At 37.3% G+C, this 18,611-nt stretch overlaps 1 protein-coding gene across 5 annotated transcripts in view; it reads left to right on the top strand.

Moving 5' to 3' along the window:
• cabin1 (calcineurin binding protein 1) overlaps positions 1-18,611 on the top strand; it is a 148,073-nt gene that overhangs the window by 50,365 nt on the left and 79,097 nt on the right. For 3 of the 5 annotated variants that reach the window (XM_056246898.1, XM_056246896.1, XM_056246895.1), the window contains exons 21-27: positions 3,339-3,545; positions 3,630-3,775; positions 4,901-5,162; positions 7,064-7,228; positions 7,581-7,670; positions 10,136-10,320; positions 14,554-14,801. In XM_056246898.1, coding sequence (XP_056102873.1) covers positions 3,339-3,545; positions 3,630-3,775; positions 4,901-5,162; positions 7,064-7,228; positions 7,581-7,670; positions 10,136-10,320; positions 14,554-14,801 — 1,303 coding nt within the window. Of the gene's footprint in view, positions 1-3,338; positions 3,546-3,629; positions 3,776-4,900; positions 5,163-7,063; positions 7,229-7,580; positions 7,671-10,135; positions 10,321-14,553; positions 14,807-18,611 lie in introns of all 5 variants that reach the window. The other 2 variants (XM_056246899.1, XM_056246897.1) reach the window with 2 other exon arrangements.

The following is an 18,611-nucleotide window of genomic DNA, read 5'->3' as shown; positions in this document are numbered from 1 at the left end:
GGGAGAGGATTTGTTTGCAGATCAATGCAGCATTCCCGCTTGTGTCGCGGACCCCGGACGACTGCGAGAGGCGGTGGTATGCGCTTCAATCCTTTGTGAATAGGTCTTAGTGAGTTAGGAGCCCTCTCGACTTCTTTTAAGCTGTCCCAGACTTAGGTGCTACTTTTAGGGCTAAAATGCTTCGTGAATTACTCTTAGTGAAAAGAATTAGGAGTCCTAAAGTTAGGAGTGACACGCCCATTATTTTTAGGAGTTGCTCCTAAATTCGCCAGTTAGGAGCTACTTTTAGCCTTAAAATTCTTTGTGAATACGGCCCCTGATCCTACATTGTAAGTGTTATTATAAATCAAAACTAATCAGCTCAATTTTTTGTCCCTGTTATAGGCGTTAGACTCAGTTCTCTTGTCATAATGCCAGTGGGAAAATTGCGTTTTATTCAGATGGGTAATCGATAATTCTGTCTTTTGTCACTCGTCATTGTAGTCGAATGGTTCTGATAATGGAAAATATCTCAGCGTGGGGGATATTATTGCACGCCTGTCGTTGTGTTCAGATTACTGTTATTCCTGTGGGGGACAAAAAGAGCCTGTTCTAATTCACAGATTGACAGAAATCCAGTCAAAACTTGCCATTCATGTGTGTACTGCAAAATCTCATTGAGATGTACATACAGTGACCAACATTAATATTGTAAAAAGTGACAGAGAAAATAACCATCAGAGACAAAATTATATTGTATAAATTATTTGTTATAATACAATTTTATAAAAAAAAAGAAGTAATTTTAAGATTTTTTTAACTAATATGATATCTGTGTTTTTTTGTGTGTATGTATATATATATATATATATATACACACAAAATAAATTATGTATATATATATTTTTATTTTTTTACATTTATATTTATTAAAAATAATAATGAACAGTTTTTATCTAGTAAGAAATATTTATGGCTGGTAAAATTTTAATTTATAGGCAGGTTAATTCAGTGGCAAAAAAGTTGTCCCGATTGGGCCAGTGCAGAATCATCACAAAGTGTTGTCAGTTGCATGTGTTTTTTAAGCCTTGCCAATCTAAGAATTCAAGCGCAAAAAGACGTGAAAGTGTCTTTGTGAGAAGTTTTTTGTGTGCGCAGAGAGATCGAGTTCTCTTTCGCTTCTTTTTGTGCTTGAACGGGCGAATTCAGACTAAATGATGTCAAAATGCCCGTCTTGGCGAATATGCTGATGAACACTAGGGGTGGAACGGTACACAGAAGTCACGGTTCGGTTCATACCTCGGTTCAGACATCACGGTTCGGTACGATTTCGGTACAATGGAGGGAAAAGCAAAACAAAAATGCAGAAGGCATTGCATTTTTTAAATAATTTTTTTTAATAAAGGCATAGAACCAGTTTATTTGTAGTGCACTGACAATAGTTTTATATATTTAGTTTATTAATTAAATTAATAAAAAGACAAAAAGACCTTGCGATATGTTTGGTAATTGTACCTAAATTAATTTAAAATTATTTTGCTATATTTCAGATCAATATATTTGTTTTCCTTAATTTTAATTAACATTATTAATTGACAATGTAACATTATTCTCTTCTGAATTATAAATAATTGATTTCTGTATAAAATAATACTACCATTAAAAACACATTTGATTTTCTTTTTTTAATCAATGTAGAATGTGTAAGATTAGTGCTCCGAGGACAAGAAATGGAAACCAATGCAATATATCGAATGTCCAAAAGATGGGACCCACAGACTGTTTTGAAATGGAGTTAGATAAATATGTTTTGCTTTTAAAACAGTGTGTGTGTGTGTGTGTGTGTGTGATTTTGGTTGGGTGACAGTTGTAGGTTACAGTTTGACAAGAGTTTACAGTGTGACAAAAGCACAATGTTGTGTTTTATTGCGAGTGTACACAAATATAAGTAAACACTTTGCAGGTTTAATGATCTGAACAAAATGACGGAGTATGTTTTTTATGTTTCCACTGTTCGATTGCGCGCCTCTCTCTCTCTCTCTCTCCTCTTTTTCTCTCTCTCTCTCTCTCTCATCTCTCTCTCTCTCTCTCTCTCTCTCTCTCTCTCTCTCTCTCTCTCTCTCTCTCTCTCTCTCTCTCTCTCTCTCTCTCTCTCTCTCTCTCTCTCTCTCTCTCTCTCTCTCTCTCTCTCTCTCTCTCTCTCTCACACTCACACACACACACACACAGTTCGATCGCGCCCACGCGCCTCTCTCTCTCTCTCTCTCTCTCTCTCTCTCTCTCTCTCTCTCTCTCTCTCTCTCTCTCTCGCACACACACACACACACACACACACACACACACACTCCAGCATTGCAATCTTGACATCGCAGCCTGTTCATTATGCGGCCACGGTCACACCAAACGCGAATAGAGCGTCAAAATAGTTCGACGCTAGTCCAAAGCGAATAGGATGCGCGTATAAAGCCAACGTTTGAAGTGAACGCGCGTTCAGAGCTAAGCCGATGCTACAGATTATGTGTCCCTAAAGAACCCGCGTATCTAACTGTAGTTCCGCATTACATTAATTAATTTGCACGCGAGTTTTATTTATTTTTATACCGTGTATTCTCCGTGTAAATTCGTGCACCGAACCGTGACGCCCGTACCGTTTCGGTTCGATACGGATACATGTACCGTTCCACCCCTAATGAACACAGTCAGTTATGTGCATAAACAGTTGAGAAATAAAACGCATGTGTATCAGTATATTGGATCCGTGCATTTGCTCTTAAAGTGACAGCAGCCTAATATTCCTGCTGCTGTCCGTATCATTAATGTTAATCAAACAACAAAAGACAAAGAAAAAATCTCTCACTGCTCTTGAGGTTATACTCACTGAAAACTTTTGTAACTTTAATACAGATTTGTCTATATTTAAAGTTTACAGGGAAGACTGTTCAGTGTTGTTTTACATTTAATGATATTTTATTTAATTTTTGTAACTGAAACGTCTTAGACGAATATCATATCGCTGGCTATGAAATCGATATCAGAGCGTATCGTGATGAACCATCCCCCCCCCCCCCAATGTTAACAAAGTTTTCAATTATTGAAATAAGGCTGAAATCAAATATAAATATTAGATGAACAACTTAGTGTTTTTAATCAAATAGTGAACTTAAAAAACTAGTAATTTAAATGTTGACTAAAATAAAATAGCTAAAATTGAAAGAAAATTAAAGCTAAATGTAAATATTAAAACATTTTATGAAAACTGAAATTAGTATGTAAATAATACTAAAATAACACTGTTGACCCTGCTTACATGGTACCATCTAAAAGTCTGCCTCTTTCCATCTATGTCCTCTCTGATCTAGGTGGAGCTTCATTGGAGCGATGCCATCTTTATGTTTGAGTACTTTAAGCCCAAAACCTTGCCAGAGTTTGACAGCTATAAGACCAGCACTGTCTCAGCTGACCTTGCCAACCTGCTTAAAAGGCTTTCTGGAATAATCCCACGCAATGACGGCCCCACACTCTCCGTCGACGACGTGTCTGCTTATATCGAGGGAGGTGCTGTCAAGGTATGAGCTCAATGACCGTCGTCCGTTCATCTAGATCTGTTTTGTCTGTTCATCTGTCACTTAAAGCATTTCTCTTTGTCCAAGGTGCCAGCGCTTCCAGAAGGAGCTTCCCCGGCGCCCCCTGTGGTGAACGAGCTCTACTACCTGCTGGCGGACTACCACTTCAAAAACAAAGAGCAGTCTAAAGCCATCAAGTTCTACATGCACGACATCTGCATGTGTCCCAACAGGTCTGCTAAAATTGTACATCCCTGTGTGTCCTTAAGTCTTAAATTCAGTTTGAAGAAATTTAGGCCCATAAAAACTCCCCCTGAAGTCAATAATTGTATCTCTTAAAACTCATCTTTGATCACCAAAATTACATTTAAAAGTTTTTTCGTTGAAAACAAATTTCTTCATGCCTTAAAATAGCTTGAATGTAACTTTACACCCTTGCCTCATTTAGTATACTCGGTTCTATGAATATGCAAATGAGCCCCGCCTCCACTCACTCACCCAGCTCAGAGATCCACTGGTTGGCGATCACACGTTGATCTGATTGGTTACAAGGTCGTTTGTGACGTCAGAAACACCAGCGATTTCAAACCGTGTTTTTGAGACTGTCTTTGGTTCACTGCAGTTTTAAGCAGAAAATACTCAGCAATGCTGTCGACTTATGAATTTACACATGGTTTGTCTTAAAGCATATTAAAAACACCACATACACATATAAACAACATTAAAAGCTGGATTTTCACCACAGGGGGACTTTAAATATTTCAAATGTTTTAATTGTCATCATATAATTCTATTACCGGTATATTAAATATCATCATATAATTATCACTAAAAGTCTTTATTATTATTTCAAGAGGTCTTAATTTCAGGAACAGTAAAACATGAATCGCGATATGGATTTATGTACATATTAAACTTTAAAAGGCGCTTATTTAATTGTAAGCGCTGAGCATTTTAAAGTCAAAACGCATCATTGTTGCGCGTTCTACAGACTCACTGTTTCAAAGCAATTCATAATTATGATTGTTTACTATATAGTGTTTATATTGCACTTTCTTTTTCCTGCTATATTTATTATAAAATCCATAAAATGGTTTAAAGGCTGAAATATGAGGATTTATCATTTTATGAAAATGTTTGATTTGGTCAAAACCTGTATTTGAACTGAAAAGTTGTATAAATCATTGTTTTTATAGTCACTTTATGGTTTGGATATATCCATAGAGTTGCACTACACTGCTCATATGGTATTCATTTTTATTTTTGCAGGTCTTAAAAAAAAGCCCTAAATTTGATTTTAACCTTGCAGAGACCCTATGAATGCAGACAGCCATGTTATCTCTCCATCTCTCATGTAGGTTTGACTCATGGGCAGGCATGGCACTGGCACGTGCCAGTCGCATCCAGGACAAGTTGAACTCTAATGAGCTGAGGAGTGACGGACCCATCTGGAAAAACTCTCTGGCTGTGCTGACCTGTTTCAGACGGGCTCTGGAGATAGACGCCTCAAACCTCTCCCTGTGGATCGAGTATGGTACCATGTCCTATGCCTTGCACTCCTTCGCTTCCAGACAGCTCAAACAGTGGAAACGTGAACTTCCCCTGGACTTGATCAAACAGGTACTTCTGCTTGTTGGTATATTTAGGCTATGTCTACATTAATCCAGATATATTTGAAAATGCGGTTTTAATTTAAAACGCTCTCCATCCACACTGGCGCTTTCAGACGCCATTTTTGTTTGTTTTTCTCTCTCTCGACGTTTCAGTGTGGATGAGAAACTTTTGAAAAACGCTAAATTCACCTTACTGCGCATGCGTAAAACCTCACAAAAGCTCACTGAGATGATGCAGACGGAAAAATAAATGGTTATCGCGCTATTCTTCTGACAGGATCATTTTATTTAGTCAAATATCTCCGCATTCACTGATGCGTCAGGTCGCAGTCAGTCACATTATGTTTGGTCTAAAACGCGTCTGCTCATGTTTTGCCGCAGGACAGCAAGTGTGAGTAAATGTTCTGTCATCTGTGCAGGACTGTGATATGAAGTGTGTGCAAAGTAACATATTTTAGCAACAGTGTGAAAATGAATAGCACATAACAGGCACAATACCGGTATAAACATGAATATCTATTGGTAGAATATGCGTCACATGACTAAAAACATTCACATTTAAAAACGTCAGTCTAGTCAGTCCACACTACAATACGAAAACGGCGTTTTCAAATGTATCCACTTTGGACAGCGTTTTCATTAATAAAAACGATTTCTATTAAGCTACACTTAATATTTATCAATATCATTGATTTGCCTGCATTGACACCCTTATATGAGAACTGAACTGAGCTGGACGATGACAACTCTGTTTTCTCCAGAGCGGCTATATATATAAATATGACACATAGTTCATATAAATGAACATATTTCATATAAATGAACAAAAGGAATAACTTTTTTACAACAGAAATGAACCATCACTGAATTTACTTAAAGGAGTAGTTCACTTTTTAAAAAACTTTTGCTGATAATTTACTCACCCCCATGTCATCCAAGATGTCCATGTCTTTCTTTCTTCAGTCGAAAAGAAATTAATGTTTTTGATGAAAACATTCCAGGATTTTTCTCCATATAATGGACTTCAATGGTAGCCAAACAGTTCAAGGTCTAAATGACCGTTTCAGTTCAGCTTCAAAGGGCTTTAAACGATACCAGACGATGAATAAGGGTCTTATCTAGAGAAACGATCGGTCATTTCAAAAATAAATAAAAAAGTTAAAGTTTTAAAGGCACAAATGCTCGCCTTGCGAAATCTCCTGTTCGAACTCGTTCATCAAAATGAACGAATCTTTTTTCGAGTCATTGACTCGTTCATCAAAATGAACGAATCTTTTTTCGAGTCATTGACTCGAAAAAAGATTCATTCATTTTGATGAACGAGTTCGAACAGGAGAGTTTGAGAACATTTGTGCCTATAAAACTTTAACTTTTTTATTTATTTTTGAAATGACAGATCGTTTCTCTAGATAAGACCCTTATTCATCGTCTGGTGTCGTTTAAAGCCCTTTGAAGCTGCAATGAAATGGTCATTTAGACCTTGAACTGTTTGGCTACCATTGAAGTCCATTATATGGAGAAAAATCCTGGAATGTTTTCATCAAAAACATTAATTTATTTTCGACGGAAGAAAGAAAGACATGGACATCTTGGATGACATGGGGGTGAGTAAATTATCAGCAAAAGTTTTTTTAAAAGTGAACTAATCCTTAAAGCTAGATTATGACACTATTTTCTTCTAGATCTGCTGTACAGCCAAAACAAACTTTGTTGCATTATTTTTCTGTTATCACTGTAAAGCTGCTTTGAAACTATCTCTATTGTATAAATAAAGACTTATCTGAGAGAGAGAGAGATAGAGCCATGTGATTGTTTGCAAAACATCGCGAAAGTGTGTGCTGTAGCGACAAGAAATAAGAGACTCCGTTTTCAAGATTTGTTTCAGTTTCTGTTTGCTTGTGTTTATAGATGGAAGAGCGCAGAGACTCAATGTTGGAGACGTCATCGCAGTGCTTTCGTGGAGCTTCTCGCTGTGACGGCGACGAGGAGGAGTGGCTCATTCACTACATGCTGGGAAAGATTGCAGAGAAGCGCAAGATGCCGCCCAAAGACTACCTGCAGCTGTACAAAAAGGTGATCTTCTCATCTAGGCTATGACTGACCCCGGTGGAGAATCTGATTGGCTATTGAGATTGCGTCTGCTGCCATGGTTGATTCAATCTAACATGGCAATAGTTCAATGATACAGTTTGAGAATGATTAGGACATTCTCTGACATAGGTGTGCTGTCAGTCAATTGACTGCAAATTCACCTTCAGGTCTGGCTCCATTCTGGTATGTATTTGTCATCATTCAGTCAGTTCCTGTTGGATAAAATGTAGAAACATTGATGAAACGTGTGAAGCCGTTGATGGTGTAACAGAGGCTTCTGACTTCCCAACAGTCCGACACATCTCATTACAGCTCTTGTGTCATATTTCTGCAGTCTGCACACTACCTGCACGAGGAGGCAGCCAGATACCCACGCAAAATCCACTACCACAACCCACCTGACCTCGCCATGGAGGCCTTAGAGGTATGTAGTGGTTTACAATGTGGTCGACACTACTGTTCAAAAGGTCGGTGCAATTTTTGAAAGCGTTTGTGAAAGCAGGCATGGTGAGCAGACGAGATTGCTTTCAAAAACATTTTCAAAAATTGTACCGACCATTTGTTTGATCAAAAATACAGTGGAATATTATTACAATGTATTTTATTATTTTAAATTATTTTAATATTTTATTATTTTTTATTCTATTTTAATGTATTTAAATTATTCCTATGATGGCAAAGTTGAATTTTCAGCATCATTACTTCACTCTTCAGTGTCACATGATCCTTCAGAAATCATTCTAATATTATGGTTTGCTGCTTAACCCTCTGGGGTCGGCGGTCTCGCCGGCGATACCAGCTCTTTTTGTTCCTTATCAGTGCAAAAGAGACTCAAATTACTCTGTTGATTTTGATCTTACATATAAGTGTTGTACATCATTCGATCCTGTTAAGTTTGTATTTTTTTGTGGAACCTCACAATAAAAACAAAGTGTTGTGCTTTTCGCCAAATAAAGAAAAATAAACATGATGCGCGTTCTGCGTTCTCTCTGTCAGTGAAGTCCATTCTGAAACGCGTCCGAAAAATGAACTGTAACTCTGCAAATACTCTGTCAAACAGGTATACAGGCACACAGGAATTATTTTCTTTTAAATGAAGTAATTTATATAAAAAACAAATTTTCGCATTTTATGTAATCTGTACGAAAAGAGAGAGATGATAGTCGTTCTCGTCTCAGGTCATTAAAGTTAATTTGACCACGCCCACGGAGCGCGCGCTCTATTCAAACACAAATGCTCTGAGGCGATCCACGCCCACATCAGCTGGATAACCCACCGAAAGAGACTCAGATTTACGACGCTGTGAGGAATAATACTATCTTAATAATAATCCTTGAAAAAATTACCTCAGAAGTGCAGGTAGTTTCATTTTGAGGAGCAACGGATCCAGCTGAAGAATAGGTACATTCTTTATTTTCAAGTGCTTTGTTCTAATCGCGATATGAAATAGTGTCTGTAAACAAAAAGACTGTTTGAATATGAATCGCATTTTTGTGTGTGAATGAATGAACAGCTTTTACCTAACTATATTCCAATACTGAGATGAGTAAAAATCGACTGAAATATGTTGAAATAAAATATTTTTGTATAAGCAACATATTAAACTGCAAATTAACATTTATATGTCCTAATCATAAAAACGATATGTTACATATGAAAGACAAGATAAGTAAAATACTGCCACATCAAATAAGCTTGTTTGCTAAGATGTTATTATAGTGTTTGTTCGATTGTAGGCTATATTCAAACTAATTAATCCGCAACTGTGAAATATGTATGATAAAATGTATACTTTAGTATATACAAAGAAAGATTACATTTGAAATATAGTTAAAATTTTAATTGTTGTTGTAATTGTAACCTTTTTATTAAAATAGCAAAAATATATGTAGGCTACATATAAATAAATCTTAGGTAAATCTTAAAAGCTCAATATAAGCCCCCTCTTTAAATTATTTGTATTGTGTTTTATTAGTGACACATTTGGGATATATTCCCAAACTTTCTGTAAATACAGTATGAGAATTAACTGCACAATTACTAGAAATGTTTACATTTGATATTATACAATTTGCAAGCACAATTTGAAAAATAAATAAATAATTGGAACTGTGAACCAATTTTGTATTATATAGGCCTATATATATATATATATATTGTCATTGCATTCTTGTGGCTCAGTGACACACCTGAATGAAAGGGTCATTAGTATGCAGCCCATTATGCACTCATTATGCGGGCCCATTGTCTTCTCAGGTGTGAATCACAGCAGGTCACACCCCTGTGCATATTGCCTGTCCAAACAAAAAGTGTCATTTTTAAATTTAAACCAATCTATTGTTTTATGTGAATGATAAGGCAGGATGATTTTCAGATCATTTTGAAGAAAAAACTCTAGGCGACAACATCCATTAGTTAAAAGTCTTGTGGACACATATTTAGTATGTGTTTTGTGGCCTTATTTCAGAAACTTTAAGTTTTAGTTTTTTCAATAACCACGCATAAACAATATTCTCTCAAAAATACAAACATGTACATACATGTTGATAACATATTATGGTAGCCCTGTTTGTGCTAAATAGAGTGTAATTACACCTTTGGCAGTAATTTGTTTATAAGCAACTGAAAAAAGCACAAATGTCAGAGTATGTCAAAACATCTCAAGGACCCCAAAAACACCTTAGACCCCAGAGGGTTAATAAAGATTTCTGATTATCATCAATGTTGAAAATGCATTCTTTCATCCTTGCTAAATAAGTATTAATTTCTTTTAAAAAAAAAGAACATAATGAATCCAACCCTTTTGAGCCGTAATGAACTGCAAGTATAGTGTTGTACGACAAAATACGTCAGTTGAGTAAGGGAATTTCTTTTCTTTCAACTTGCCAGCTGTTTTTCCGCCTGAGCGCCACAATTCTGAAGTTGCTGGAGAATGAGGAAGAGGGTGGTGAAGTGTCTGAGCAGCAGATGAAGTTCATGGATTATGAGGTGTTCTTCAGCATGCTCGCTGAAGCTGCCGTCGGACCCTTCGCACGAGGAGAGGAGAAGACCACGCCCAAAACCAGCAGCGACAAGTATGATCACAAACCTTTTACACTCTCAAGAGCCACAAGGAGTTTAGAAAGATTGGAAAACTATCCCCTTAGATTCAGATTTCCACTGATTTCAGCTGTATGCTGACAAACTTTTAAAAAGAGGAGCAGCGATAACATTGACATTACACACTGTAGTCATTCACCAGATCATGCAGTAATTAGTAGCGAGCTAAAAGTTAACTCTGCAAGTTTGAGTTTAAATCACAATTCTTCCTCAATTTATTCTGGATTGATTTAGAAAATTCAAAACCGTTAAAGGGAACATATCATGAAAATCTGACTTTTTCCATGTTGAAGTGCTATAATCGGGTCCCCGGTGCATTCGCTTATATCACGAAGCCGCCATTTTGAAATCGAAAGTGAGGCTCCGGTGGGAAGAACCCTGGAAGTAGAGACAAACAACAATGCCTTGGACTACCAACCTGAAGCTGCTCCCGCGATTTACACTATTGGATATAGTTCGTTCCTGCTTCTTTTTTTACTTTCGGAATTATATATATATACATATTTTTTTATATATTTTTTTATACATGAATTTCACTGTATATAGTCTAAAGTATGAAAGAAATGTATGTACAGTTTTAGGATAACTCATTTCTACATTAAACACAACAATACGCCATCGCATTCGCGACTCTCCTGTGATTAAAGGCGGCACTTCCGGTTTTCTTTCCACCGGAGCCTCGCTTTCGATTTCAAAATAACGGCTGTGTGAAATAAGCCTATTGACCAACCCAGAAAACGTGAAAAGTGAAACCCAGTAACTGTTTTGGTGAACCTTTCTCTGCAAGCATGTCAAAAAATAAGCCGATCAGATTTCGCTCCCCTTGTGACGTAGGAAGGAGATCTTATTATAATATAGCAGCCCCTTAATCTGCACGTTTCCACCCACGGTGACACCATTTGGTTTCCGCAAGCGAAAACATTGTCCAGTTCTAACGCAATGGCAAAAGTTTGAGCAAAGCATGAAACTGTTCTGTCGTTGCTGCACAGAAGAGCACTAAACACTATTTGACCCAAAAAAAAGTCACAGCTGTCTTATAAAGACCTCAGGGAACTGTGTCAATTTGTGTAAAAGTTAAACATGACGGTACATGAGAGTCGATGAGATGAATCAATGTAACTCCACAACAACTACATAAATGTATCCACTAGCCATTCAGAAACGTTCAGGTGCGTCTAAAAGTCTCTCCGTAAGACTGCACTCCTCTACTGGTTATTTCTGAGATTTGAACCTCTGAACGGGGGCGGGAGCAGCAGCTCATTTGCATTTAAAGGGACACACAAAAACGGCACGTTTTTGCTCGCACCCAAAAAGGGGCAAATTTGACAAGCTATAATAAATGATCTAGGGGGGATTTTGAGCTGAAATTTCACAGACACATTCTGGGGACACCATAGATTTATATTACATCTTGTGAAAAGGGGCATATTATGTCACCTTTAACTCAATAAGTTAGTTATTAATAATTTTAGTTGTCCCAGACATGATCGTGACAGCCTTCGGAACGGTTTTATAATGTTAATGTATTTGATCTTGCTAGACTACATCTGCTATGCACGCTACTGCTGCTGCTACAGAGCAAGTATGTACTTGCTACTGTCAATAGATGCACAGTCACACTGCTGTGAGCTTGTAAGATATGCTGCAGCTGCTGCATGAACAGACAAACATAAATCCCGTAGCAGATCTAGACAGGTGGAGCTGGGGGAGGTGGAGGGGTTCAGAGGAACCAGCTCACAGTGAACACTGAACCAGCATGTTTAAATGTTGAGGAAGCAATCTCTTTGCTTTAAAATACAGCAGTGGCCAGTCAGCTTGTGCTATGTAGTAAATGATGTGATTGCGAACAGATTTATCTGGAACAGGACGTATCAGTCTATGGATAAAAGCTGAAAAAATCTGTCTTCTCTGACAGCATATGGAGGTAGGAAGGCAGCAAGGCATGTCAGAATCCCATGATTGTATCACATCCTGTCTACTAAAATACCTTCATCTGATCGATTTTTCAAGGCAGCATACATGTGAAACTCGAAAAATTAGAATATCGTGCAAAAGTTCATTTATTTCAGTAATTCAACTTAAAAGTTGAAACTAATATATTATATAGACTCATTACATGCAAAGTGAGATATTTCAAGCCTTTATTTGTTATAATTTTGATGATTATGGCTTACAGCTTATGAAAATATTCACAATATTCTAATTTTGACTTTGGGGTTTTCATAAGCTGTGAGTAATCATCAAAATTATAACAAATAAAGGCTTGAAATATCTCACTTTGCATGTAATGAGTCTATATAATATATTAGTTTCAACTTTTAAGTTGAATTACTGAAATTAACTTTTGCACGATATTCTAATTTTTCGAGTTTCACCTGTACATGTATCTCTCACTGTGTATGACGTCCCACTATCCTGTGCATTTGATTCCCTGACAATTCAGCTATAAAATTAAAATGGTGTCTGAAAGTTGAGGTTGGTGGTCAGTTTGTGTAAAAGTACATTTTTGACCAACCTTTTTCCCTTTTGTAGTAGTGTAGTAATTAAATATGTGCTATTGTGCTTAGTTATCACTAAAGCTCTCCCTATTTTGTTGTAGATCATTAAACCATTCTGTTGGCTCAGAAATCAGTTTCGGGATGTACCTTTGTGTGTCAATTTGACTTTGATAGAACAGCTTGACAATAAGTCAGCTGCCTAAGCTTTTGGATGCAGAGTTTCATGGCTGAACTAGATATTTTTTTCTAGTGTAGGGGTGTCCAGTCCTGCTTCTGGAGGCCATTATTCTGCAGTTTAGCTCAAGTCCTAATTAAACACGCCTGAACCAGCTAACCCAGGGCTGTGTCCGAAATCGCCCCTATACCCTTAAACAGGGCACTATTTGAGAGAACAGCCATTTGTAGTGGTGTCCGAAACCATAGTGGACATTATCGAAAGCACTAATTCAATCACACAATGCACCGTAATAACGAGCTAGAGAATACCCATAATGCACTGAGATTCGTGCACCAAATTAATTCCCGCCGCTGCTCAATCATCCATCCTTTTTAATTGATTATTAATTTGTTAAATGACGGTTTAATCATGCTAGTTTCCATGACAGAGTTCAAGATAAATCGGTTCTTTACTACTGGAGCTGCCAGTTTGCGAAGTTTCAAATGATTATTAAACAGCACAAACTATAGAAAAAGCCCTTCCAGTGCACTCAGTGTCCGAATTCACTTACTCGTTCTCATTCACTCCTTCAAGTGTGAATTCCACTAAACTTTATTAGTGGACTAATGTAGGGAATAGTGAATGAGGGTATAGGGGGCGATTTCGAACACAGCCTAGGGACCGGTTGCATTAACCGCTTAGACTAGTCTTAAAAGTTATGAACAAAAGAAAAAAAATGTATGACCAACTTGTAAGTCAGTTACATAAAGATGTACATTGGCCTAATTCGATACCAAAAAGTAAGACTAACCATCCCATCATACTAGATCTTAACATAATGGCTAAGTTTATGCAACTGGCCACAGGTCTTCAGTATCACTAGAAATTCAATTTTCAATTCAAATTTATTTGTATAGCGCTTCTCACAATACATATTGTTTCAAAGCAGCTTTACAGAAAGCGCATTTCAGAAATGTATATAGAAAAAATACAGTTAGTTAATCATGTATTAATTTAGGGCATAACATATCGCAGGCGTTGAGTCGTCTCTTCACAGGCGTTTAGTCGTCTCATCGCAGGTGTTGGGGCATCTGAAGTCTCCGTGAGAGGCTGGATACAAACTGGAACTGACGAACGCCAAATACCTACAGATAACAGCAGAAAAGCAGATGGGAAATAATTAGCATAGCTGCTGTTCATAATATTAATGCATTCGATCTGATTCAACAGTAGATTAAAAGGTAAGCATTATGTGAATGCTTGGCTAAAGAGATGTGTCTTTAATCTAGTTTTAAACTGGGACAGCAAGTCTGAGCCTCGAACAATATCAGGAAGGCTATCCCAGAGTTTAGGAGCTAAATGTGAGAACGCCCTCCCTCCTTTAGTAGAAGCCTCGAAACTTCCAAGCAAGTGTTTTGGAGCAAGTTGGAGCTAAACTCTGCAGGACGTTGGTCCTCCAGGAGCAGGATTGGACACCTCTGTTGTAGTGTGAAATGACTTTTCTAGATCTTTGAGTGTTTGTATTTTGTCAACATCATCTTTTCTCCCAACAGGGAAAAGCTTCCATCCAATAACGATGAAGACTCGCGCTCTTCGGCTGGCGTGAGTACCTGTCCGGCAGCGTTGACCTCCTCATCGGTCACATCTGTGGCTGCAGCAGCTTCTCTGCCTGGCGACGGTGCGAGAGGTGCGAGTTCTCCTCCGTATTCGGTCACTCCGGTCGACCACGATTACGTCAAGCGTAAAAGCCAGCAGCAGAGGCACAGGCGGGGGCAGGAGCTCCAGCAGCAGCAGCAGGACGGTACAGTACCAGGGCCAGAGTATCACTCACTCACTCACTCACTCACTCATGCACGGGGGAATGAGGATGATGAAGGTTTTTTACCACTATTTAATTTATGGGCTCTGGTGTACAATAACATCTCCTCCCACCCCTCCTCTTACCATCTGCACCAGGCCATAGAGGATCATGGGAAAATGGGCAACATTGCTAACAGTGTCTCAGCGCTTTTTCCGCTTTCTTTCAGTTCCACTTCAGCTACATCCACATTAATCTGGATACATATGAATACACAAATATTTTTCTCTAGGTTTTGGGCTTTTGTCCACACTGACTATGTTTTTGTCCACCGAAAGCAGAGCTTTCCCAAGTGGATAAATTTGAAACCGCTGTTGTAGCGTTGAAGTGTGGACTGTTAAAACAGAGGTATTAGAAAATGATGATGCATGTTTAGTCATGTGATGCATATTGTACCCATAGATATCAATAGTTGTACTGGCATTGTTATTTTGCCCTTTCGCACTGCCTGATATTCACTTTCACAGTGTTGCTAAAGATAAATGTTTCTTCGTATATATCTTCATATCACATTCCTGCAAAGATGACAGAAAGTTGCTGTCCTGCGGCAAATTGTGTTTTAGACCAGACATAGAATGGCGATTGGGTGTGACCTGAAGTGATGAGATTTTTCTAATGAAATGATCATGCCAGAAGAATAGCGTGAGAGTATTATTATGTCTGGTCTGAGCTTTTATTACATCTTAGAGCGTTTTGAAACGAAAATGGCATTTTTAAATATATCCGGATCAATGTAGACGTAGCCATTGTGATTTCTTGCTTCCAGGTGATGAAATCAGATTTTCATTCTTTGTTGTTTACGCTGCCCAATTACTTTCACATTTTATGCACCCAGTCCAGTGAATTACAATAATTTTGTGTTTTTCGCCATTTTATTTGCTCATGCCATTCCTGCACCGATTATGAATGTGCTTCGCTGTTGTTCTCCCAGTAAACCCTGCTGTTATCTGATTTTTTAAAATGATTTGATTGGTTACATCAACAATATAATAAGGCAGCAGATGTTAGATGCTAACTCTGGTGGGAGCTACGCTCTGCTGATCTTGTACTGTACGTTTGACCAGACCAGATTGCTGTCATTTGTTACATTTTAAAAATTAATTGGGTCAGAAGTGGAGATTTTGTTTTGTGTGTGGCCATATTAGAGTAGTACGCATTCATTTTTCGTCTGTTGTGATTGCTTAAAACTTCATGATCTGTTTTCTTCCTTCCCATCTTGTGGTAACTTACTCTTAGTGTCCATTGGGTAGAAATACAGGGTAGACTAGAAATATTTATTTTGTAAGTTCTTTCTTAAATGAAAATGTAAAGTCCACACTAAAGACTTAGTAACTACTAGCTAGTTTGTGACTAACTCTGTACTTTATTCGTTTGAACTAAGCTAGGTTGTAAATCCTCTGTAAAGTAATGCATAGTCACATATGACATTTAACCGCAATGATCCAATAGCAGCCTTGAAGAACGTGAGCAGAAGCTGTCGAAATGCTGTGAATGTCAGTTTCTCCTTGATTCTAACAACTAATATGTTTCCATTAAAATATGATACTACTGAATAACATAAATAACATATGTATTTTATATGTAGATAACAACTTAGAAACTGTACTTGATATTAATAAGTATCAATAAATCATTTATTATGACAACACGGACCAATGCACTCTGAGGTTCACTGTCTAGGACGGGTTTGCGTTGAAGAGTCACTAACAAAATCATTTATTTGCATAATGTAAGTGAATATAAAATGTAATATAAAAGCATTATCATACATGTCTGAAGGATTAAAGTCTGTTGAGTTATTGGTGCAATTGAGTCAGTTTGCTATTTTATTCAAGTAATTACTCCTGGTCGAAGGATTCAGTAAATATTTAGTTTATTTGTAGAGTTACGTTTTAACTAAGTTTAATGGTGCAACACAAAAATATTTACTAGTGCGTAAGTTGTACATAGTGCCGATACATTTACTTTTATGCATTTAGCGGATGCTTTTATTCAAAGTGACTTACAAAAGAGGAACATAAGCAATATGTTGAGTTTCAGACATTTGTTGTTTATGTAGTTTAAAAGGGGGCATTGCATAGTACACTTGATTAAATATTACTGTGGCCTGTTTTGATGAAACGCAGTCAGATTTTTTTTAACTGTGTCAGATGAGGGCTTTGACCTAGTTGCTGAAGTCAATCTCAGCTTGGTGTGCTCATTTTCTAGAATACAGTTCATAGTCAGTCACTTCAGTCTTAAGGTGGATTATGAGGGGCTAAATTTCTGCTCAGCTCTTGTTGCGTCATCAACGCTTAGGCTAAATACCATGAAGCTTGCATGGCTGTGAATGAACATTAGTTTTTGTAGCTATATGAGGCATGGTCACATAGAATAATTCTTAATGCTTTTTACATTAAAAGCTATCAGTATTTGTCATCATGCAATTAGCTGCGCACTAGCCTGTAAGTTTTTTAATATTTATTTTTACTGCTAAATATTGCAACACAATCCAAGCTAATCAGAACATGTTCATGTTACAGCTATGAATTTTGGACCAAGGATTACCCTACATGAAAAAGAAATGAAAACAAGCGGCCAATAAAATTTAATATAACTTTAAATGGCAAGAAACCCAATATTTATTACAAAAAAAAAAAAAAATCCCACTGCATGTTAAAGTTACTAGATTTTATTAGGGAGTCACTATTTCTGGGCCAGTAACTGTAACTGCTTGTTTTGACAGATACAGATAATTTTACTTTTAGCAATTTACCCCTTTTATATAAAGCAACTAACTAATAAGCTAATTATAACTCGTCTTAATACCGGCGTGATTACTTGGACTTCCAAAAGATGGAAATGGACAAATACTCTAAATGTTCCGATCCAATCTGACTTGTAATGCTGCCCGAATCATGCACTGTTCCTCCGTTGGCCAGAGGAGAACTGGCCCCCCGACTGAGTCTGGTTTCTCCCAAGGTTTTTTCTCCATTCTGTCACCTGATAGAGTTTTGGTTCCTTGCCACTGTTGCCTTGGCTTTTGGCTTGCTTAGTTGGGGACATTTAATATTCAATAATATTATTGATCTGCCTTACTTAAGGTGGACGTTGACGCAATTTTCTTTTAGAAACAAACTTTGTTATATTGTTTTCATGTTATCACTGTGAAGCGCTTTGATGCAATCTGTAATGTAAAAAGCGCTATATAAATAAAGGTGACTTGACTTGACATTATATAAAACCAGGCACTTGAAACAAAATATGCATTGCTTTGAAACTTTACAATTCATATAGGCAACGTGAACAACTCTTATCTGCAGCTTTAATTGTTGAAAAATTAGTGTGACTTGTTTCACAATTTATGAAATATTATCATCATAAGCAGTAAAAAAAAAATCTTTTAAATCATGTAGTTGTGTATATAGTATGAAAGGTCTCAGTTAGTGGAATAGTAGAATAATATATTTGCTCTTTCTCTCTCTCTGATCTCTCTGACAGCGAGAGACACACAAACCCGCCTCTCCTCACTCACTCGATTAATTTGCTCTGGATGAATATTGTTGATAGTGTTACAGGGCTTGAATTGCGGTGTGGCATTGCGCATAATTTTCCCACAGAGTTTGTGCTCACACTCAAAGTGTGGCACATAAAACCGCCTCTCAGTGCCAAACTGAGTTATTTTTCGTTGCAGATAACACTTAAACAGTCAAAAACACACAGAATAATGTCAAAATGCCGGTCTTGGCGAGTATTCAAATAAACAGTCAGTTA

The sequence above is a fragment of the Rhinichthys klamathensis genome, unplaced genomic scaffold (genome assembly GCF_029890125.1).
Source record: "Rhinichthys klamathensis goyatoka isolate OS25496 unplaced genomic scaffold, OSU_Roscu_1.1 h1tg000040l_1, whole genome shotgun sequence".
Lineage (NCBI taxonomy): Eukaryota > Metazoa > Chordata > Actinopteri > Cypriniformes > Leuciscidae > Rhinichthys > Rhinichthys klamathensis.
This window is presented reverse-complemented; position numbering and strand designations above follow the sequence as displayed.